Below are 25521 nucleotides of genomic sequence, written 5' to 3'. Positions count from 1 at the left end.
TTGCCTGCGTGTAGGTAAGTGCACCCATGGAGGTCAGTAGAGGCTGTCATATCCCCTGGGACTGACTGGAGTTATAGACAGTTGTTAGCTGCCATGTGGGTGCTGTGATTCAAACCCAGGTCTTCTGCAAGAACAACCATTGTTCTTAACTGCTGAGCTATCTCTCCAGTCCCTTAATCTTATTACTTTAAAAAAGATCATAAGTGATTAAAAATCTCTGGTTTTTAATTCAAATAGTTAGATCTTTTATATTTAGTGCAATTATCAGTATAGGACTCAAAATTTATTTCCCAATTTATTTTTGACTTGTTCTTTTATTCTTTCTCTCTGTATATGCTTTCTTTTCCATCAGTCAACTATATTTAAAGATTGCTTCTTGCTTTCTTAATGCCTTATTATCTATACCTCTTTGCTTTACTTTTTTTCTTTTTTATTTCTTTAAAATGATTGCTTCTAATTTTATAATATGTTCTTTAACATACAGTTGATCTTTAAATAATTATGACAAAATCACGTACAACGCAAGGCTCTTGTATCTGTACTTCCATTAAATGGAAATACTCCTTAGATTTAATCATTACCTATTGTTTACGTGGACTTTTCTAAACATGAGTAGTGATTATTTGTCAGTTAAAAATTGAAAAATATACTTCTGTTTTACCACCCCTTTGCTGGTGTTATTGTTGTCATTGATCTTATTTCAGAATATGGTATGGTGCCTATAACACACTTTTATTTTTGTTGTAAGCCATCTTTTACATTAAAAAATTTAAAAGTAAGATGAAAAAGTCTTATATTTATCCATATATGAAGTGCTTCTGGTACTTTGCATTCTTTTATACAGAGCCAAGTTCTTTACCACCGTTTTTTTGATCAATCCGATGACTGAGAATTCTCCCAGAAATACAATATTTTTGAAAGTCTTTATTTTACCTTTATCTAAAAAAAAAAAAATCACATTGTTGCTGGGTGTGCTGGTACAAACCTTTGATTCCGGTATTTGGTGGGCAGAGGCAGGATGGTTTCTGTGAGCTCTAGTCCAGCTTGGTCTACATAGAGTTCCAGGCCAGCTGGGGCTACAGAGAGATACTTCTCAAAAAAGAAAAGAAAAAAAAGAAAAAAAAGTCAAGTTGTTTTTTTTATATACCATCGTTTTTTTTTGTTGTTTGTTTTTTTAAATTGATTTTTTGTGTGTGAATTTCATACAATGTATTTTGATCATGTTTAGATCCCCTTCCTCTCTTATAGGCCCACGATGGATTTAATGTATTCCATCATATATATTAAGGCCTATTGAGTCAAGTTTGTGTCCCCAAATGTCCTTTGGTATGTTTCATCCACTGGAACCTAGAACCTGGTTAACCTATCTTGCATTACACCCTTAAAAAAGACCATCTCTCCCTCTCCCAGCAATTACAATATGTAGTCCAAACTAGCCTTGAAGTTACTGTGTTACTGAGGACAACCTTAAACTTGTTCTGATCTTCTACCTGCTCAGTGCTGTGCTCACTGTGCTTAGATCATGTGGTGTTGGGGATCAAACCCAGAGCTTTGTGTATGCTTGAAAAATACTCTGCCAGCTATACTACATTCCAGGTCTTGAAAACATTAAAAACATTTTTTTGGGTTTATTTATTTATTGTTATTTTATACTTATGAGTGTTTTGCCTATATAATTAAGTGCACTCATGTGGTGCAATGCCCTTGGAGGTCAGAAGAGGGCACTGGATCCCCTGGGATGTTTTTTAGCTGCTACATGGGTGCTGGGAATGGAACCTAGAGGTACTCTGCAAGAGCTGTCAGTATTCTTGACTGTTGAGCCGTCTCTCTAGCTCCTGACAGTGTTTTCATGTTGGTAGAATGCTAGTATAGTTGCACACACTAAATCACTTTGTTGTGGGGTTTTGTGGTGGGGGTGGTTGTCCATTTCATTCAGTGGGATAAACAAAGAATTGAATATCCAGGGAAGGCAGAAGACACCAGCACAGGAAAAGGAATGGGGCAAGCACAAAGGAGCTGTGAGAACACTGCAGGTGTGGTTTGATCACTGCAGCAGGGGCAGCTAGTTAAATAGGTTAGACAGGCAGAAGGAGAGAGATGACCTAGGAGCTGCTACTGCCCCGGCTGTACAAGTGATAACCAAGAGCAGAGCTGCCAAGGGACTACAACCATGGCTACCACAGAAATGGCAGTTAAGAGTGTAGTGCTCAGGAGGTTGTGGAGACTAGGAGGGAGAGTGTTGGGAGCAGAGTATAGCAGGGAGCTAGCCCAAGAGACCCATAAACTTTAAAGCAGGAGCAAGGGGGTGATCAGACCCAAGGAAATTATAGGCACAGAGGACTGGTAAACATTTTTGAGAGAGAGGAGTGTAGAAATGACGAACTTTATTGTTGTAAACCAACAGTTCCCATTGGGTTGGGAGAAGGCCCCCAGAAATGAGAATTTAGATCAGGTGCTCTGAGTCTTTATAGGATCCTGGGGCCCTCCTCTTTCCTAACTCCCTCCTCTCCTCCCTCATTGGTGTCACTGGAGATACCCTCCCTTTGGTGTGTTCTATCTTCCCCCCTACTGGCAGGCTTTTTAATTCTGCTGTTAGTGATTAGCCATAAATTTTCCATTTGGTTAATGTAACAGTTGCAAAAAGCTCACTGTGGGGGAGTAAAAAGCTACTCTGGGAACAAGAAGCATCCTTTTTTTTTAAAAGGCCCTTTTCTCTGATTGGCCTCATTTTCCCTAACTTTCTCTCTAATTCACTGTCTTTTGGCTTGTTTCTGAGGAAGTGTGTGAATAGTCTTACTGATTACTCTCTGTGTAATGTGGCTTTTCTCCAAATGGTCTTTGTCTTTCATTTGATTTTAGCAGTTTGATTTTGTGCACTTTGGTGCAAATACGTGGATGTGTGCTTGCATGTGGGTATTTATCCTGCTTGTGGCTTGTTTAGCTTTATGGGTCTGTAGGTCAAATTTCTATAAACCTGGAAAGTATTCAAACCTCATTTTTTCCAAAATATTTTTTCTACCTTTCTTCCATCATTGTTCTGGAACCTTGGGTATGTCAGTGAAGATGCCAGTTATTAGGACTAGCTAGGACTAATGTCCAGGACCAGGGGAATTGGAGGTGAGGTGATGGAAGTGTGTTGGGCAAGAATGCAGCAGTGCCTCTGTTGAGCAGGTTTCATTGCTGGGCATTTCTCCATGTATTGTTCTCCTTTGGTTAATTTCGCTGAAATCCTGGGATGTTTTAGAATGATTTTGGATAGATAAGTCACAGGTACACATACACTCACTCATGTATACACAGTTTGCCAAGCTTTGGAAGTCTAGCTTGTGGATTTTATAGAATGATTTATTTTGACATTGAGATTTTTTTCAATCTTTATATAATTAATTTCATTGGGAGATATATTCATGTATTCTTTGTATAAAATCTTTTTTTTATTTTACTAGTCTTTTACAGCATATATTAATTTTTAATAATTGAATTTTTCCATGATGTTATCACTAAAACTCAGTATTGGATTTTTCTTAATATATAGTGAAAACTAACAGATTAGAATTTTTTTCTGAGTAATATATTTGTCACCCTAAAGAAGACTAAGTTTAACTAAAGATGATCAATTTCTTTTGCAGACATTATCCTGCACTGAAAACTCTGGAACATCTAGAACATACCTATCTGCCTCAAGTAAGCCACTATCGGTTCTGCAAGGTGATGGTGGATAATATCCCTAAGCTTCGGGAAGAGATAAAAGATGTTTCTATGTCTGATCTTAAAGACTTTCTGGAGAGCATCCGCAAGCATTCAGACAAAATTGGAGAGACTGCCATGAAGCAAGTACGTTCTGGGTGTGACAGGTTGGTCAGTGGCTTCGCAAGTATTCAGTTAAACACAGGTTTCTCTTTGCTCTGCGTCTTAATGGCTTCTTAGGAAAGTCTTTTACTTTTTAATGGGATCCCATGAATTATATGGTTTTTTTTTTATTATCTTAACAGAGTAACGGACTATTTACTATTGTATTGCTTTACTCTGTTGTTCCATAAACAGTGACTGGTTGTGATGGTTCATATTCGCGTTGAAGGAAATTTAATGTTTTTTTTTTTTAAATGACTGTTTCCTTTGACTTTGGATATTATATAAAGTATAAAGTATTTTAACATTCTCCTTTTAGTTAATGGCATAAATTGTGTTGCATGTGCCTTTGGTTGATTATTCTGTTATCAAGGTATCTTGTTATACATAAATATTTTTGATGCCAATAAGTGTTAGTGGCAGAAAGGTCTGCTGGGAAATTTTGTGGATTATGATTGAAGAAAGGGATTTATTTACAGCTTATAAATTACAAATGTGTTAGGAATTTTTTCCTTTAAATATCGTCATCTCTAAGTCATTAAAGCCACAAGGAATGCCTCTTTTGTCATTGTGAATAAAAGAGCAATAGTGATTCCCTTGCTCTTAAAGCTTAAGTCATATTGATTTTATTAAAACTTTTTAAAAAATTGATTTACTTATTTATTTTTAATGTGTATGTGTGTATTGCCTGTATGTAGGTAAGTACGCCCGTGTCGTGCAATGCCCTCGGAGGACAGAGGAACTGGAGTTACAGACAGTTGTTAGCTGCCATGTGGGTGCTGGGATTTGAACCTGGGTCTTCTGCAAGAACAACCAGTATTCTTAACTGCTGAGCCATCTCTCCAGCCCCTATTAAAACATTTTAACATAGCTGATGATGTAGCCTACAATAATAGATTTAGTTGTTTATGGAAAATGTTTTTTTGGTTTTGTAGACAAATGTTCTCAAACAGGTAATTTGTATTTCTTTTGTGAAGTTACATTTGAAATCATTATTTTAGGTTTCCACTTGTATTGATAATATTAGTTCAGATGTCTGTTTGATACTGTAGAAGAGATTTGCCAACTTTTTCATGAGGCATGGATTTTTTTTTTTTAAATTTTATTGGTGTTATACTTTTAAAAGTGCAAAGCTTAAGTTTCAGATCTTCCTGTCTCAGCCTCCCTATTTGCTGGGATTGCAGGCACTACTAAGTCCAACTGGAAGCTACTTAAGATACCTTTCTTTTTGGTCTTTTCTGAGACAGGGTCTCCCTGTAGCCTCAACTGTCCTGGAGCTCACTATGTAGACTAGGCTGGCCTTGAAATCACAGAGATCCCACCCGTCTCTGCCTCTTGAGTGCTGGGATTAAAGGCGTGCGCCACCATGTCCTGCTTGAAAGCTACCATTTTAAAAAAGATTGCTTTTTCTTGATTCCCTGCTTGAGAAATTTACTTTCCTTTGCTGAGAGAAAATTCTGTTATGAATCTTACTATCTCATTTGACTTGGATTTAGCTGATTTCATTCCCTAATTATCTCAAAAATTAAATGCCTAAGGAATAGAAGAAACTTATTCAAATTCAAACTTGTCAAAGTTAGATCTTTTACAGAATTCAGGTAAAGTTGGGAGGAATGTGTTTACGGTGGTACTCAGTCTTTGTAAACTAGTAAATTATTAGCTGTTTTACTTTCTTCTTTGAGAACTGACTTTGACTATTCAGTTCATGTATTTTTCAGTCCTTTGTAGTACCTGGAAAGTAAGAAAGATACATACTTTATACATAGTAGATGCTTACTAAATATATGTATGAATTCATAGATGTTGGAAAAGAGGGAGAAGTGGTTTATTCCTTATTTATGTGAATCCCCAAATATTGTTTATTGATTTGTGATTTTTTAATTTCATAGTGGTGATTTAGGGACTTAGACTGTTGTGTGTGCAAGAGAATAAGAATATTCTTAAGGGACAGCAGGGATGCCCTACTTTGCTACTTGTAGGCACAGTCCATTTATGAAAATGAAATTTAGTGACATGAAAGGTTGAGACAGTCACCTCAGTCTACCCCTATGAAGACTTTGGTGAATGTAGCTAGTCGTTGGCACTCTCTGGTCATTAGCTGAATCTTCACTCTGTCTCTCATGGGTAGAATGCTCTTACTTCTTTCCTGAAGGAGAGAATCTGGCATTTTATCTTTCACCATTTTCTGTTGATCTTCATCCTGTGTGCTTACTGTGTATACCTTATTTTGGAATTATGTGTTTTAACTTCATGTGGTTTGAAAAACTGCCTAAAGAACTTTTTGTTAATTGTTTACAGTTTTTACCTTGAAACTGATTTCTGGAACTCACTTGTTAAAGAATTGATTTATGTAGGAGGGGGATTTCTGTATTTCTTATTTATTTATTTATTTTTAGAAAAAACATTTCATTACAGCTTTAACATACTCATTAACAGTTTCCAGAGCAAAGATACATCTCTTTCAAAAGTGACTATAAAATTTTTAGGTTCGCTGTTGAATTAATACTGTTATACAATATTGAACTCAGTTGAAGCCCTGTAAGATATAAAATTGAATGAGTTTTTAACCTTTAAAAAAGATCTCCATTTCATTTTAAAATATACTGTTTCTTACAGAAAGACTCATTGATTTTGCTCATAACACTGAGATGTTGGCGCATGCATCTCTAATATGTATATATCTGATTATAACTAGTCATAATCAGTTGCCTGCATGTCTGTAGGTGCACTGATTGTGTGCAATGCCCATAGAGGCCAGAAGAGGGCATCAGATTCCCCTGAAACTGGAGTTATAGATGGTTCTTGGCTGTCATGTGGGTGCAGGGAACAGACCTGGGTCTTCTGGAAGAGCAGCCAGTGCTCTTGACCACTGAGTCATCTTTGCAGCCACTTCAGTAATTGGGTTTTTTTCTATATATTTTATTTATTATTTTTATCTTACTTGTATGTGTGTATTGCCTGCATGTAAGTAAGTGCACCTGTATTGTACATTGCCCACGGAGGACAGATCCCCTGTTGGATCCCCTGGAACTGGAGTTACAGACAGTTGTTAGCTGCCATGCAGATGGTGGGATTTGAACCCGGGTCTTTGGCAAGAACAGCCAGTGTTCTTAACTGCTGACCCATCTCTCCTGCTCCCTTCAGTAACTGTTTTTTAAAGAACTGAACTTTGGGATGATTTGTTGTCACCATGCAGGACTTTAAGCAGAATGAACACCCACAGCATGGAGAAGTAGGTCAAGTGTTCTTAGATTTATTTTATATTCACCTTTTTTCTTGGTTTTGTATTTATCTAATGCCTTCATTTCTCAAACTGCATGATAAATTCATGGTATTTATTTTATTTACTTTTATGTCTGAATTATTTCATAGACACTTAACTATGAACAAATTGTTACAATAAGTGAAACAGCTTGTGTGTGTGTGTGTGAGAGAGAGAGAGACACAGAGAGAGACAGAGAGATAGAGAGACAGAGACAGAGATAGGGAGAAGTTACATAAATACAAGTTATAGAGAGATTGCTTAAATTTGCAATCAGTCAGACCATTGAGGCATCTGAATGTGGTTAGCTATTAAACCAAAGCGGTGTGGGAACTGGAGAGATAGCTTGGTAAAGTGCTTGCTTCACAGATGTGAGGACCTGAATTCAGATCCCCAGCACCCATGTAAAAGCCTGGTAGAGAAAGGGGGGGTAGAGACAAGGATCCCTGGGGTTCACTAGCTAGCTAGTTTAGTGAATTAGTAAGTTTCAGGTTCAAGGAGAGACCATGTCTCAAAAATTAAGGTGAAGATCTCCTGTGGAAGATACCTGATGTCAACTTCTGGTCTCTTCTTGCATGCATACATGCATGTGTTCCCACAAACACATGCAATGCATGCACCTGCGCGCGCGCGCACACACACACACACACACACACACACACACTCACACCAATGCTAATGGATTTATTTGAATATTTTTAAATGTTTAATTTTAATTTTATATGTATAAATATATTGCCTGCATGTATGTGAGTGCACCCGTGTCGTGCATTGGCACGAAGGTCAGAAGATGGCTTCAGATTCCCCTGGAACTGGACTTAAGGACAGTTCATAGCTGCCATGTGGGTGCTGGGAATCGAACCTGTGTCCTCTGCAAGAACAGTCAGTGCTCTTAACTACTGAGCCGTCTCTCCAGCCCCTTATTTGAATATTTTTAAAAACAGGGAAAGTAAGCCAGGCATGGTGGTGCATGCCTGTAGTCCCAGCACTTGGGAGGCAGAGGCAGGCAGAGCTCTGTGAGTTCAAGGCCAGCCTAGTCTACATAGTGAATTCCAGGCCAGCTGGGGCTACAAAGAGACCCTGTTTCAGAAGACAAGAAAACAAAAGGGAAAATATTATTTTAGAAATCAGTGTACCCTGTCTTTGCAGATCATTGCCCTCTATACCAGCGAGAAGACTTGGAAGGAAGTAGGAAATAGAAGGGCCTTTGTGATTTGGAAGTTTTATAGTGCTGATGGTTAAAGTATATTTTGTGCTGTGGCATATTTCCATGAATAAAGTAAACTTTCAATCAAAAAGGCCTACCTGTAGAATGCTGGATGATACAGGGAATTTGGGGAAGGTGTTTGAAGGTGGGGAGCCTGCAGTTAGGATGGACTCCAGAAAGTGGAACTGAAGATGCTGTGCATTTACTGACAGTTTCTGTGAGACATGTGGCTGAATAGGTTCCTCTTTTGCCCTTATAGAATGTAGCATACAGCCTTGCACTAAGAATTTGAAGAAGTGCTCATTTTCTTTTATATTCAACTTTTATATCTCAAGATGAAATATATCTTTGGACTCACATGAATTCTTTTCAGTTAGGTATAGTTTTATGTTGCCTCTTTACCTATATGTATAGCAGCAAATTAAAAATTGTGGTAGAATAGGGGCTGGAGAGATGGCTCAGTGGTTAAGAACACTGGCTGTTCTTGAAGATGATATGGGTTTGAATCCCAGCACCCACATGGCAGCCAACAACTGTCTGTAACTCCCATCCCAGGGGATCCAACAACCTCTTCTGTCCTCTGTGGGCATTGCATGACATGGATGCACTTACCTACATGCAGGCAATACACACACACACACACACACACACACACAAAAATAACAAAAATATTTTTTTAACTTGTGGTAAAATATACATAAGATAAAATAGCATCTTCATTATTATTTTAAGTTTACAATTCTTACAGTTTTTTAAAATTATTTTTATTTTATTTGTATGCATGTATTGCCTGCATATAGGTAAGTGCACCTGTGTCATGCAATGCCCACGGAGGTTAGAAGAGGCTGTCGGATCCCCTAGGACTGGAGTTACGGACAGTTGTTAGCTGCCATGTGGGTGCTGGGATTTGAACCTGGATCTTCTGCAAGAACAACCAGTGTTCTTAACCACTGAGCCATCTCTCCAGCCCCAAGATTTTGTTTTATTTTTAATAGTGTGTGTATTATGTATGTATGTGTGTGTGTGTGTGTGTGTGTGTGTGTGTGTGTATGTTTGTGTGTCTGTGCATGGTAGCACAGGTGCCTGTGGAAGTCAGAAGAGGGTGTCAAGTCCCCTGGAATTGGAGTTACAGGAGGTTATAAGCAGTTCAGTATGGGTACTAGGAACTGAACTCAGATCCTCTGTAAGAGTAGTAGGCTTATTAATCTTAATTATACATTAAATACATACACATTTTGTGCAACTATTACCACAGTCCTTCTCCAGAATCTTCTAATTTTTCCCATATTAAAGTTCTGTATCCAGTGGATTTTGAACTTATAATTCATGCTAGCCCTGAGTGAACAAATGAAATCTTTGATTTATGCTTAGGAACTCATTGTGATTTTCTTTTCAGAGAAGAGGAGGCAAAGAACAATGTAGAATTCATGAGTCCTTTAATTTAATAAGTATATTGCCTCTAATTTTAAAGATAAGTTTTATGTTTAAGTTCTTTAAAACATTTATTCAGGAGCAAAAACTGGAAATAGCTCTAATTCTCTCAAAAATTCTTTTAGTCTTGGTGGTTGATCTTTTTCCCTCCCTCCCTCCGTCCCTCCATCCCTCCCTCCGTCCCTCCCTCCTCTCTGCATTTAATGCAGTATATAGGAAGCTAATTTTTAGCTTAGACTTTATGTAAAGGCTTTAAGGGTTACAGGATAAGGGCTAGTTTGAGCCATGGTGATTTTAGTCTACTTTTGAGAGCCCCACTGTTCTTAAATATGACAATTTTATCCTAGTACCATGTAGTCTGAGAATGAGGAGCACCTGTTTTTCATTACTATGACATTATTTTTTTTTAATATTTTTTATGTCCTAGTCAGGGTAGTAGGTGGACTATGTCAGACAGATCAAGAGCCAGTGGAATCTATGCTAGGGGGTTTAGCTAGTCTGAGTTAGGAATCTGGTCCAGGGATCTGAGGCAGAAGAATTGGAGTGGGCTTGGGTCCAAGGCTAGCAGGAGACAAGGTAGAAATGTTGAAACTGTAGAGGAATGGAATAGAGATGCAGTGGGTGGGATCTGACTTATCAGAGTATTAGATGGGCCTGTCTATCAGGCAGGTCAGGAGCTTGTAGACAATGGTGTTGGGGAACACTTGAGGAGGGACTTAGCAATCTATGCTAGGAGGTTTAGCTAGTCTGAGTTAGGAAGCTAGTCCAGGGATCTGAGGCAGAGGAATTGGAGTTGGCCTGGTTCCAAGGTTATCAGGGGACAGCCATTCATTTATTTTTTTATTTATTATTTTTATTTTTTTATGTATATTTGTGTATTGCCTGCATGTATGTGAGTGAACCCGTGTCATGCAATGCCGTGGAGGTCAGAAGAGGTCTTCAGATTCCCCTGGAACTGGAGTTAAGAATGGTTTGTAGCTGACATGTGAGTGCTGGGAATTGAACCCAGGTCCTCTGCAAGAGCAGTCAGTGCTCTTAACTGCTGAGCCATCTCTCCAGCCCCTGACATTTTTTACTTAGGCTAAAGTCTGTTACTAATTTGTTCCTTTCCCTTACTTCTAAATAAACATGTAAGAAAACAAGCAAATGCCAGGAAACAGTACAGCTTTCTTCCTAAAACAATGACTTCAGCTTTTCCTAGTTGTTAAACATGCGGATCTCTCGGCCCCTCCATGAAGAATGCGATGACTGAAGTGTTTGTTGCTCCTTTTAACTTTCTTAGCAAGTCTTTAAGCAGTTTGGTCTATGAGTATTACAGATAGGAGCAGTCCATAGCAGAGTCTGTCAACAGTTTAGGAACTTAAACCTTTCAGAAATCTAATAAAAGTCATGAACCCTGTCTTTAAAAAAATTATCACAGACACATGCATTTCTCATGTAATGCCAGGGAGTGTGGACCCTCTCTGAAATGCATTCAATTATATATCCCCTGTGGGATTATTGAGATTATTAAGGTCAAGTATTAGTATCAGAATCTGATATATCCTGAGATGTTCCATTTTAGTTTTCTCATGATTTTTGGAATATACATAGTAGAAAAGGTTGAATAAAGTTATGACTGTATCTGAGTTTAATTTTGTACCATTAGTGTGTCACAGACACATTGACATATAGGTTCAAAATGTAACTTCTGCATTACCTAGTTTACATAGTAGGTAGACAGGTGTCAAAGGACACTGAATTTGGGGGGGGGCAGTAGTAAAGTTGGATAAAGTTATATTTCCAAACATTGGCTTAGCTATGACTTCTTATATGCGTTATTTTGAGGCAGGGTCTCATTGTGTAGCCCAGTCTGGCTTTGACTTAGCCTTCTGTGCGCTATGGTTTCAAGTGCGCACCATCAAGTTTGATTTTGGTATACTTTTGTCACTTCTTTCCTTATTCCTGTAACACAATAGTACAGAAAAAATGGGGGACAATGCAAAAGTGAAAGATGTTCTAATTATGAGTTGAAACAGGTGGAGAGAGTAGAAATAAGCATAAAATTGCAGTTTAGTTAAATATTAATACTCTGTGGGACATGAAAGGTCATTTTACTTTGGTGAAGAATTTATATCTTTGTGAAGAAATGCCCCCTTTTCTTTGCATGCATGCTTACTTCTTAATTGTTATAGAAAACTGAGAGCTGCTAAGTAGAAGCTATTGGCCTTCCACACTTACTCCTTATGCTGTATGTGTTTACCTTTCTACACTGCTGTTATTTTAGGTCTATAGGAAAGTTCATTTCCCCTGTTGACACTACTGCTTCCCTGTGCCTGGTCTCATATCTTTGTTCTGTCAGTCTTTGATCCCTCTTTACCCTCCTCTTGGTTTTTAACCTCTCTAGTGATTGTTTCCATTTCACAATGAATGGAAATAAAATCAGAAAATGTGTTACTTTCCCACATTCTGCACCAAGGGTCTTTCCTTAGTGTGTATGCAAGTATGGGTTTCAGTATATTTCATCAAAGGCTAGTAAACTTTTGTGTTTTTTTTTCTCTATTTAATATGAAAAATAAAAGTTACAAATAGTATTGGATTATTTTTGCATAATGGTTGAGGTACACATAACCCTTTTTGGAGAACATCAGTTTAGACAATGTGGAGCATTGAAGTACCACAGCCTGTGGTCATTGTATGTCTGTTAGTGACCATCAAGGCATGTGATTTAGCAGGACACACTTCTTGCTGCTGTGGATGAAGCCTTGGAACTCTCTTCAGTGCAGATGTGTAGACCAGCCTTGACAGACAGGTCATGAATGGCACATGAAGCAAAATTTATTTGTTTTATTGGTTATGAGAGATGGGTTTTACTTGTGGAAGAAGTGGAATGTTCACACATTTTAAAAAGTATTCATCTTTTATTGTCTGTATGTCTGTCTTTCTTGCTCTGTCTGTATGTATTTAGGGGTTTATATGAGGGAATTGGGGGAAGATTCTGGACTTCTCTGCTTCTTGTTACTTTTCTTTTTTCTATTTTACAGTTATCGGAGAGAAATTTTTTGGTTTCTGTGTTTAAGGAATAGCTTTAAGATGATCTGTTTTCAACTTGTTCTTAAGTATATGGAGTTTGCATTGCTCTTCTATAAAAATCATGTTCACAGTTGCTGTGTTCTGATGTCTGTATTCTGATCTGAGCTTTCTACATGGCTGGCCTGTTGTATCACAGACTTTCTTTGCTTTTGCTGTGTTTGCTACTTGAAAAGCCTTGCTAAATTTAGTGTACTCACACTATTTCGTATGGTTGTGTCTTTTTATAATTTATAACTAAAGAGAATGTTTCTTCCATGCAGCCAGTAGGATTAACAGATGGTCAATCTGAACCCCAAAGCATCTAGCCCATTTTCTTGTTTAACCCCATAACCTCTCCCCTGGTTGGCAATATGTTGGTGTTGACAGTTCTTCTGGTTCAGCCAGAGGTGAAAGATAATTGCTAGTGGAGTAGTGGCTGGGATGGTATGTGTTTTTGCAGCAAGCACCCCACCCCCATTCCCAGGCAAGACTTTGGATCTGGTGCATATTTCAAAGCATGTGTTAAACTTTACGTGATACTGATTAAAATGGAGGGCTGTAGGGGTGAATTGGCAGCTCCATAGCCGCATCTGCCAAATGACATACAGAGAAACGGCTTGCTACAAATGGAAAGGCTGAAATCTGTTGATTGTACTAACATGCAAGCCTATAGGAGGAAAGGTGACCCTGGCTACATGCCACTATGAGCCTGTGGTGAACCCAGGATTCTTGAGTAGCTCCTTTGTTGCAGTGACATTTTTCTTTGTATTTTCCCTCTCTTTAAACAATAACAAAACCCACATGTAAATAATACTTTGCAGTTATTATTTCCTTTGGTTCTGTATTGGTGAGAGTCTCTAGAATAGACTAAGATTTGCAGGTCATGGAGCTGAGATCTGTGAAGTTGATCCTAGAAGGGTGCAAGCCTTTACACAATAGATATATTTTTATCCAGGGTTTTAGGTTCAGAGTCTCCTCAGGATGTCTTTTTATTTTTATTTTCTTACTATTGTTTTTATTTATTTTTATTTTTTCTATGTATGAGTGTTTTGCTTGCACATATGTAATTTTATTCATGTTGTACAATGCCCATGAAGGCCAGAAGAGGGCACTGGATCCCTTGGAACTGGGATTAGGGACATTGTTATCTGTCAGCATGTGCTGGGAACCAAACATGGTCTTCTGCAAGAGCAGCCAGTGCTCTTATCTTCTGAGCCATCCCTTGAGCCTTCTGGATGTCTTTTTAGAAAGAAGTATGCATTTATGTCATAGGCACAGCTCAATGCTTCCTCAAGGCAACCAGAAATAATAGTGTCTCAGGTCATCCTTACTGTGACATCTCTACTTTCATGACAGGGTTAATAAGTCACACAGTCAGTTGTTAGTTCTTTAGTGATTTAGGGGTTTCACTTGGAAAACAGAAAGAGTAGGGAACTTAAAGAAGTAAGAAGGATGAGTGGCACTAAAACAAAACAAAACAAAAAACCCAAACCAAACCAAAAAAGAAAAAAACAAAAAATTGAAGAAACTGATAGAAGAGAGTGAAAAGAGAGGTAAGCCAGGATTCTGATACATAGCTGAACCCTCAGGAACAGATCAGAGTGAGGAGTTACCAGACAAGCAGAAGGTACTCCATGTCAGTACAAAGCAGCCAGAATGGTACTGACTTACGATTTTAAATAATGTCACCAAAGGCTGATTTTTTTTTTTCACCATACTCTCTTCCCTAGGCTCCCTGTTTCCAGAGATTTGTTTGATCCTATGCTTGTCCCTTTATTTTCTAGAATGTCTCAGATGACTTGAGGACTCACTAAAGAATATTGTTATCATCTGGGTTATACTTGAGGTGGGAAGGTATAACTTCTACAGTTCCATGGGCAAGGAAGAGTTTCACTGATGCACAGTATATCCTGGTTATGGAAACCAAGTGCATTTATTGTTCACAATTTGATTTTATAATATAACTCTTTAAAGAATTCCTAACGATATGGAGAAAGAGGGACCCTTTTTTACTGCTGGTGGGACTGCAAATAATGTAGCCATCATGGAAATCAATTTGGAAATTCCTCAATAAACTAAAAATTTAACACATATGACCCAGCTATTTCACTCCTGGGCATATACCCACCCAGAGAACTCTATATCTTACCATAGAGATATTTGTACACTCATGTTTATGGCTGCTCTATTCACTAAAGGAACTGGAACCAATCTAGATGTCCATCAACAGATAATGGATAATGAAAACCTGGAATGGAATATTATGCAGCTCTTAAACAAAAATGAAATCGCAGGGCTGGAGAGATGAATTAGCAGTCAAGAGCACTGGCTGCTGTTGTAGAGGACCACACGGCAGCTAACAACTCTTCATAACTCCAGTTCCAGGGAATCTGACACCCTTTTCTAGCCTCTGTAGGCATTGTACACATGGATACACTTATATACTTTCAGGAAAAACACTCATACACATAAAATAAAAATAAATAAATAAATAAATTTAAAAGGGGCTCAGGAAATGGCTCAGCAGTCAAGAGCAGTGGGTACTCTTGAAGAGGACCTGGAATCGATTCTCAGCACCCACATGGAAGCTAACAACCATCTATAATTTCAGTTCCAGGGATCCAACACCCTCTTCCGGCCTTTACAGTCATTGCATGAATGTACACCTACATACACACAAGCAAAACACTGATAAACATAAAATAAAAATAAAAACTAATTTTTTTTTTCATCTTTTTGAGACAGGGTCTCCCTGTAGCCCCAGCTGGCCTGGAATTCACTATGTAAGACTGGGCTAGCCTTAAACTTACAGAGATCCGTCTGCCTCTGCCTCCCAAGTACTGGGATTAAAGGCGTGCGCCACCATGCCTGGCTTAAAATGTAATTTTTAAAACCTTCTGATTTTATGTGTGTACTTGTATTGCATACATGTATGCATGTGCACCTGTGTCATGCAATGTACGCAGAGGACAAAAGAGGGCATTGGATCTCTGGAACTGGAGTTACAGACAGTTGTTAGCTGCCAGGTTGGTGCTGGGATTTGAACCTGCGTCTTCTGCAAGAACAGTATTCTTAATTGCTGAGCCATCTCCCCAACACCAAAACTAATTTTTTTAAAATTAAAAAAAAAAGAAGTCCAAAATTCACAGGAAAATCGATGGACTGAGCATGAATAATAGTAAACAAGGTCACCCAATCTCAGAAAGAAAAATTGCATATTCTCCATCATGTGTGGGTTCTAGCCTGTGATGCATACATGTATGTATGTAAATAAATGCATGTGTGGGCATACTACAATACTTAGAAAGTAGAATAAGAAAGGTTAATAAAATAAAAGGCATAGTAATGACTTCATATGTATAGTATATGTGTAGTGTACTTCATGTAGGTCCTTTGAATGTTCTCTCAAGGTAGAACACATTTTCAATGCAAAATAAGTTCTTAAATGGGCAGTGTCTACATACGATTCCATGAGCGACTGTTCATTTACTGGGAAATGTGAATTTTAAATTGTTTCTCATTGTTTGAATATTTCTGTATGCTGTAGTTTTTTTTGTAAATACTAATAAACTTAGTTTATTTTATTCTTCTTATGCAACGCCCGCGGAGGACAGAAGAGACTGTCGGATCCCCTGGAACTGGAGTTATGGACAGGTATTAGCTGCCCTGTGGGTGCTGGGATTTGAACCCGGGTCTTCTGCAAGAATAACCAGTGTTCTTAATCGCTGAGCCATCTCTCCAGCCCCATTTTATTTTATCCTTTGAAAAAACAAAAGAATTCCAAATCTTGGCTTAAAGGCTGGGAATTGTTCTTCTTTTGAGAAGCTGTTGTCAGTTTGAAGATGTCCATCTAACTATAGGATTTTCACCCTTCTGATATAAGTCACAGAAGAGTAAAGGGAGGAGTTTACAACCTATTAGCAAGGATACAGGGAAGCGCTGGGCAGTGTGAAGAAGAAGAGTGAGCACTTGTCATCAGGAGAACACAGGATGCCAAAAGGGGTTCTAGGAAAGAGAAGACATCTGCAACACGAAGGAGCTAATGCTGTGTTAAGAAGAAAGATCTGTTGCACTTGGCAGTGAGGAGATCTTGGTTGCATTCTGGTAGGGCGCTTCTCTGGTACAGAGGCATGGGGGAGGAGGGAGTTAAAGTGAAGAGAGAGATGGACTCATGTTGAAAGATACAGAGGAGCAGAAGTGGCCTCTTCTTGAATTGTTTATAAAACAGAGAGCAGTAAAAGAAGAAAATAGATGGTGAAACACTTAGAAGATGGAGAATCTTTTCTTCCAGAATGTCAGTTCTCTCCCTTGAAATAACCTGGGAAATCTCTGTAATTGAGACCTGAACCCTTTGAAAGGAGTCCAACTTAAAATTCTCTTCAGTATGCTGCCATCTCCATCCAGAACAGGTCAGCACTCAGATTTTAAAATAGACTTCTTGATGTTAATCAAACCATTTTTCTTTCCTTTGGAAACAGAGTGTAGATTGTAGAAAGATATTTGGTTGTTCAGTGTGGTGGTTTGAATGAAAATGTCCCCCATAGGCTCAAAGTGTTTGGACATTTTGTCCCCAGATGATGGTGCTGTTTTGGGAGGTTTTAGAATGTGTGACTATCCTGGAGGAAGCATGTTGCTGGGGGTGGGCTTAGAGAGTTCTTAAGCCTTGCCAGATCTCTAGTTGCTCTCTTGCTTCCTGTGCCTGCATGATGATGTGAGAGCTTAGCTTCTGCTGCTCCTGGTCCAGACACCTCCAGCCACCATGCCTCCTTGCCATAACGGACTGTAATTCCCCTGGAACTGTAAGCTCAAATAAACTCTTCTTTCTATAAGTTGCTCAGGTCAGTGTTTCTATCACAGCAACAGAAAAGTGACTAATACATTCAGTTATTGTATAAGCTGAAATATTGGTGAATTGGTTGTAAACTGCCTGAGCTGGAATCTTGTCATTAGTAACACTCTGATGGTTTGAGAACATGAAAAAGGACATGTATTTGTGTCCCGCGCTATCGTCTCGCCAGCAAGAACGACGCGGCACACTCAGGATCCTTCTGCAGAAAAGCTTTAATGCATCTTGAGAGGGAGAGCATAAGCTTACAGGGCGAAGACCCCGAATGTCGGAAACCCAGCCCTTATATAGGTTAGTAAGCCCGTCTTGGACGTGGCAACTCTTGATTGGTTGCAAACTCATCAGCCCATATCACGCCACGAGGTAGGCAGAGACTAGAAGGTGGAAAATTACTTCGGGCATGCGTACTGACTTATTTACTGCTCAGCATGAACCGGATGTGAGCGCCATCTTGTAATGGCGTCTGCAGGGACGGCAGGCGGCTCCCCACATATTTGAACTTACACTCCCAAGGATGGAGTGGCTAATATGTGGCTGGATTCATCTCTTAAATACCAGTGAAGCAAATTGTGTGTTTAGGATTTAAATGGCCTAATGATCTAATTCAATAAAATACAGTGGAAAAAAAATAAAGAATTCTAAGTCTTAAACAAATGCATCCTCTCCAGTTTCCAGGTGAGACAATCAGTGCTTGTTTTAAGTGTTTTTTGTGATGTGTGTTTCTTCCTTAAACCCAAACTGCTTCTCTTCCACCTCATTTTCATTGAAATGGGGACAAGGAATATGCTGGAAGCTCAAAAGCAAAAATGACATTTCAGAACCACTACTGAATTTCATACAGTTTCTACTTCATTCAAAACATATTTTTAAAAATTATTTATTTAATAATCACATCATTACAACAGCATTGAAATTGCATGTACTCATATTTGGGTTTTCAATTTTGTTCCATTGATTATGGGTTCATTTTTGTGCCAGTACCATGTTGTTTTTATGACTATAGCTCTGTAATACAGTTTAAAATCTGGTATAGTAATCCCTCAGCATTGCTCTTAGTGCTCAGGGTTCCTTTGGTTGTCTGAGGTCTTTTGTGCTTCCATATGAATCTTAGGTGGGTTTTTCCAACTCTGTGAAGAATGTCATGGAGATTTTGATTGGCATTGCATTGAATCTATAAATGGCTTTTGGTAGGATGGCCATTTTCACAATATTAATTCTCCAATCTATGAGCATGGGAGATCCTTCCATGTTCTGATGTCTTCCTCAATCTCTTTCTTTAAAGATTTAAAATTTTCATTGTAGAGGTCTTTATTGGCTTTGTTCAGATTTATTCTAAGGCTTTTTTTTTTTTTTGCAGCTATTGTGAAAGGGAGTGTTTCTATGTACTCTTTCTCTGATTGCTTGTTATTGGTATATAGAAAGGCTACAGGCTTTTGTAGATTAACTTTGTAACCTGTCACTTTACTGAAAGTGCTGATCATTTCTAGGAGTTTTCTGGTGGAAATTTTCACGTCTCTTAGATATAATATCATATCCTCTGTAAAAAAGGGATAATTTTATCTTTTCTTTTCCAATTATTACTCCTTTAATTTCCTTCTCTTGTCTCATTGGTCTTGCAAGAGTTTCAAGCCCTATGTTAAAAAGGAGTGGAGATAGTGGACAGCCTTTTCTGGTTCCTGATTTCAATGGGAATGCTTCCCGTTTTTCTCCATTTAGAATGATGTTGGCTGTGGGTTTGTTGTATACGGCTTTAATTATGTTGAGGTATGTTCCCCCTAGTCTAATTCCCTTTAGGACTTTGAACATAAATGCATGCTGAATTTTGTCAAAGGCCTTCTCTGAATCTATTGAGATGACCATGTGGTTCTTGTCTTTGAGTCTAATTTATATGATTTATGATGTTTATTGAACCGTCCCTGAGTCTCTGGAATAAAAGCAACTTGATCATTGTAGATGATCCTTTTGATGTGCCTGTATGTGGTTTGCACGTATTTTGTTGAGAATTTTTGCATCTATGTTCATTAAGGATATGGGTCTATAGTTTTCTTTTTTGGTTGTATCTTTACCTGCCTTTGGTATTAGAGTGATGCTGTCTTCATAGAAGGAATTTGGAAGTTCTCCCTCCATTTCTATCTTTTTGAATAAATTAAGTTGTATTGGATATGGAGCTTCTTTAAATATCTGGCAGAATTCTGCTGTAAATCCATCTGATCCTGGGCTTTTTTTAGTTGAGAGGTTTTGTATTACTGTTTCAATTTCTTTTTGTGTTATGGATCTGTTTAAGCTGTTGATCTCTTCTTGGTTTAGTTTTGGTGGTTCCCATGGTTTTAGATACCTGTCCATTTCTTTTAGGTTTTCAAATTTAGTAGTGTATAGGTTTTTAAAGTATTCCCTTATAATGTTCTGGATCTTTTTGGTGTCTCTTGTGATGTTTCTTCCTTCATCTCTGAGTTTTTTGGTTTGTAGGGACTTTTTCTTTCTTTTGTTAACTGGGCTAGGGGTCTGCCAATTTTGTTTATCTTTTCAAAGAGCCAGCTCTTGGAGTCATTGATTCTTCGTATTTTCTTTGTTTCTATTTAATTTCTGCTCTGATTTTTGTTATTTCTTCTTGTCTGCTGGGTTTGGGTTTCATTTGTTGTTGCTTTTCAAGTGTCTTGAGCTGCAATGTTAAGTCATTTATTTGTGTTCTTTTTGATTTTTTATTGAAGGCACTTAGAGGTATAAACTTTCCTCTAAGGGCTTCTTTCAACGTATCTCAAAGGTTTTGTTGTGTTGCGTTGCCCTTTTCATTTCGTTCCAGGAATACTTTTATTTTTTTCTTGATTTTTCCTTTGACCCATTCATCATTCAGGAGCGTGTTGTTTAATCTCCATATGTTCATGTCTTTATTAGGGCTTTGTCTGGTGTTGATTTTAAGCTTTATTGCATTGTGGTCTGATAGAATGTATGAGATTATTTCAGTCTTTTTGTATTTGTTGAGGTTTATTTTTTTTGTGCAGCAGTATATGGTTGATTTTGGAGAAAGTTCCAAAACACAAGAATGGAATATGCAGGATTATGTGACACCATAAAAATACCAAATTACGAATCCTTAACATACAGGAAGGAGAAGAATCTCAGGATAATGGTATGGACCAGATCTTCAACAGGAGTGTAGATGAAAATTTCCCAAGGTAAAGAAAGACATGCCCATACAAATACAAGAAGCATATAGAACACCGAATAGACAGACCAGAAAAACTCTCCATGACACATCATGGTAAAAACACTAAGCATATAGAACAAAGAGACAGTACTGAAAGCTGCAAAAGAAAAACAGTCACGTATAAAGGAAAACCCATCAGAATGACAGCTGACTTTTCAGTGCAAAGTATTAAAACCAGAAGAGCCTAGACCAACGTTTTCCCAATTCTAAATGACCACAGATGCCAATCCAGATTACTTTACCTAGCCAAAATGTCTATTATAGTCGAAGGGAAAAGAAAAATCTTCCATGACATAAATAGGCTGAAAGAATTCATGTCCACAAAACCAGCCCTTCAGAGAGTTCTTGAAGCAATACAAAGAGCTGAATAAAGGAACAACTATATCCAAGGGGTTACAGAAAGAAACTTAATGAAGGTATAACTGTGGAAATGCACAGCTACACCAAGAATGTGACCAGGAATATAAATGGCAGGAATCAATACTCATCTTTCATTAATAACTTTAATGGACTCTACTCCCCAGTCAAAAGACATAGACTAGTTGAATGGATTAAGAAACAAAACCCATCTTTTTGTTGTCTAAAAGAAACTCATCTCAGTTTCAAGGACATGCACTACCTTAAGGTGAAAGGATGGAAAAAAATATACCAAGCCAGTGGTCCTAGGAAAAAAAGCAGGCGTTGGCAATTCTAATATCTGATAAAATAGACTTGAAACTAAAACTAATGGGAAGAGATAAAGAGAGCCACTTCATTTTGATCAAAGAAACAATTGACCAAGAAGATGTTATAGTCATGAACATATATTCACCAAACTCTGTTACACCCAACTTCATAAAAACAGTACTACAGGACTTTAAGACTCAGATTAATCCCAGTTCATTAATAGTAGGGGACTTCAATACCCCATTGGCTCCATTAGATAGGTCAACAGGACAGAGAATTTAGGGAGACATCTGAATTAAACAACACCGTACATCAGATGAGTCTGAAAGGCATCTACCTAATATTCTACCCAAGCACCAAAGAATGTACTTTCCTTTCAGTGTTCATTCAAAACGTTTTTCATTTAATAACCTTAAAGCATGGTTCTGGGTTGAGAAAGTAGATACTCTTTTTGTTTTTTTCCTCTCTTCCGGTGTGTGGGTTCAGTAAAAGAAGTCTTCTCCCTAAGATATTAGTATTGACTTCCTATAAAGAAGTTTGAAGCCCAAAGTTCTACTTAGTTTCCTCTCCTGTAAAATATTTTGCAGTGAGACAAACACATCTTATCAGCCACTAAATCCTAGTCAGTGCCATTTCTCTCTTAAAGATCATATTAGAGTTTCAAGTGGATCACTTGCTCAATGGAAAATTCAAATACTGAGAAAAAGTTTTAATTGATCAGAAAGGGGAACATTCTGTATACTTCTTTGTGTAGTGAAAGTTGTAAAAGAGAAACAAAAAGAGCATTTGGAACTTGTTGGTAACGATAGTATTTGCCTGACTTAATGCTTTTACTTTAGTAATCTGTTTTATTGGTGGAAGAATATCCTTGTACATCAATACCTCTGAATTTGAATATAATTTTTAAGACATATCAAGTGAATTTTCTTGATCATTTATGCTTTTTCTTCTAATCAACAAACTTATTGAGTATATATTGAAAATGATTGTATTGAAAGTGATTATATTTGCTTTAGAAAAATGATTAGCAGAAGGATTAAGTTTCTTGTCCTGTGGTAAGAGGTAAAGCCTGAGGTATTCAGTCCTTTAGTACTAACTAAATATTTAAAAGCCAAGGTGCTGAGTCTTTCAAGATTCTCCCTTAGCATCAATTGAAGCTCATCATTCTGTTAGCAGTTAAGCTATCTTTTTGTTGGTATTGCTTAATGTTCCTTCGTTTTGGATAGTGTGATGGTTTGAATGAGTGTTCCCCATAGGCTCCAAATATTTGGACACATAATTTCCAGTTCATGGTGCTGTTTGGGGAGGTTCTTGGAACCTTTAGAATGTACGGCCATGTTGGACAAAGTAGATCACTGGGGGTGGGCTTTGAGACTTCTTACGCCTTGCAAGATTTCCAGTTTTACTCTGCTTCCTGTGCCTGCTTGAAAATTTGATCTATCATCTTTCTGCTCCAGCTACCTCCTGCTGCTATGCCCGCCTCACCATTATGGACTCTCCCTCTGGAACCATAAGGCAAATAAACTCTTCCTTGTATAAGTTGCCTTGATCATATATTTTATTACAGCACCAGGAAAGTAACTAATATAGATAGGCCCAAATCTGGCTAGAAATAACTGTTAATAGGCATAAATATTTATATTCATTTTTGGTATTTTCACAGTATGTTTGACTAGTATAAAACTGAATACAATAGCAAGTTATTGAAATACATATTTTATATATATGCGTATATATACACACATATATGATTTTTTGAAGTCTAGGGAGATGGCCCTGTAGGTACAGCACTTGAAGGACCTGAACATTGACCCCCAGACCCACATAAACATCTGTGTATAGTGGTATGGCTTTGTAATCCCAGTGATGATAAGGTGGGAAGTGGAGGCAGGCAGATCCCTGGAAGCTCATATGCCAGCTAGCCTGGCATAAGGGGCAAAATTCCAGGCCAGTGAAGGACCCTGCCTCAAACAAAAGATGGAGGGCTCCTGAGAACTGACACCAGAGGTTGTTCTTTGACTTACATATGTGCCATGTGCATGTGCACCCTTACACGTGAAAGTACATGTATGTGCACACACGTACAAGAAATATTTAAAACTTCAGTATCAAAGATTGTATGCATTTTAAACTTATTTATGAAGTAAAAAATGCATATTTGGATGTTAGATTTTGTTGTAGTTGTTATCTTGAATAGGCTAACTCCTTTTAGGACAGGTTGGTGATAGATATAGTTGTGTTCTATTATTTTGTCTCAGGGTTAGAAGGTTGGAATCATTTAGTCTTCTAGTTAATGCTTAAAATTTTCACTTACTTTGGTGTTTTTTAGGTAGATTTTGTGAAGTACCTGTGTTTTAAATTTTTTTCTTGTATGTGTATTCACAGTTCTTGGTTTATAACTGTCCTGAACTCTGAAATCAGTGTATAGTTAGACTAGTAGAATCTGTAGTAGAGTTCCCTCAATTTCTAGGGTCCATCCCTAAAGAAGGATGTTATCTTTGTGTTCCATGCTGGAGTTTGAAGTTTTCAGCTAAGTTGGAAGGAACAGAAAGTGAATAGAAAAAGAGATAATGATAGGCTAGAACCCACATGTGAGCTGGAGTCCAGCAAAATGGACTGAAACTATATTCGTTCTTGCTTTCTCTGCCCTCAATGATGTGGGTATCCTGTAGGGGCTGATGCTTTCTCTGTGGACCCAGGATTCAGGGGACGGTAGAGCAGTTGTAGGTCTGGCTGCTGCCCCATGCCAACAGGCCTAACCAGTGAATATGTGTGAACTACAGAGTGGCTGTTACTTCACTATTCTCTAAATCTTGCACAGGAAAGTCTCTTGTGTCCTACCTTAATTAGGAATGCATAGGGAAAGGAATTCTGGGATGAATAGTTGATATAGTCAAGATGTCACATTGTAATTACTTGTCTTTGAACCCAAGACCTCTAGCAGGGAGTGTTTGGAACTTCAGACTATGGATGAAATGTCTACAGATTTTGTACTTATAGCTGACATTTTTGTGAAAATGGTCAGTGATTTTTCTACTCTACCTTATGAAGTTAGGAGGTAAGTGTGCTGAGAATAAGCAGTTTCTTTGGGTTGGTTAGCTGTAGAATTTTGCTTGTAAATGAGTTTGAACTTAAGCTTTAATTCCTTGGCTTTAATACCTTTGCCCCACCCCCCTCCTGCTATGTAGAACATGGCTGTGACACACTGAGCTGGAATGAGAAGCTAAGGTAATACTCTACATCACTGGATATTTCCTGTATGCATTGGACTGATAGTCTCCTTAACTGGCCAGGGAATCATAAGAATACTTAAACATGTACTTACATGCATTTCCCATTCATTTGGTGCATTGAGAAAGATGGTAAAGCTTGTCCACATTTTCTTTTGGTGGTGCTGGGGTTCAATCCTAGAGCCTTGTGTATGCCAGGCAAACATTCTATTTATTACTGAGCTACATCTCTAGCCTTGCTGTGTATATTTAAGTTGGGATAAGGTAATCTGTTCTCAAGTAGAGGTAGTAACTTCCTAGTGAAAAAACAAGCGCTAGAGGAAGGAGCCTGGTGGTGAACTTTGATTCAACCATTCTGATATATTCTTGATCTAACTTTACTTTGTAACCCAGTGATCATGTATACCTTAGGATCTCAAAGTCAACATTGGTGTCTTGAAGATTATAGTCCTTTTATTGTGGAATATTCCTTTAAACAAATAAAATATTAAAAAGGAAGGCATTTCAGCGGGTGTGTGGTGCATGCCTTTAATCTCAGTACTTGGGAGGCAGAGGCAGAGGCAGGTGGATTTCTGTGAGTTCAAGGGCAGTCTGGTCTCCATAGAGAATCCAGGTCAGCTGTGGCTACAGGGAGACCCTATCTCAAAAAGACAAAAGACAAAAGACAAAAAAAAAAAAAAAAAAAAAAAAAAAAAAAAAAGAAGACATTTTTTTAAGGAGACAAACGAGAAGAAAAAACCCCCCATGTGCCCTTCGAGTTACGTTTCCCTGTCA

The 25521-nt window shown here is 38.0% G+C and overlaps 1 protein-coding gene across 1 annotated transcript in view; it reads left to right on the top strand.

Annotated features, from left to right (window-relative positions):
• The window catches only part of Exoc6b (exocyst complex component 6B), a 629077-nt gene that overhangs the window by 105832 nt on the left and 497724 nt on the right, over nucleotides 1-25521 (top strand). The window contains exon 6 of the mRNA XM_008824711.3: nucleotides 3630-3834. Within this exon, the coding sequence (XP_008822933.1) occupies nucleotides 3630-3834 (205 nt within the window). The remainder of the gene's footprint in view (nucleotides 1-3629; nucleotides 3835-25521) is intronic.

Source organism: Nannospalax galili, unplaced genomic scaffold, assembly GCF_000622305.1.
Source record: "Nannospalax galili isolate Female #2095 unplaced genomic scaffold, S.galili_v1.0 scaffold389, whole genome shotgun sequence".
NCBI classification, from domain to species: domain Eukaryota; kingdom Metazoa; phylum Chordata; class Mammalia; order Rodentia; family Spalacidae; genus Nannospalax; species Nannospalax galili.
The sequence above is the reverse complement of the archived record's forward strand: the minus strand, read 5'-3'. Positions and strand labels throughout refer to the sequence as shown.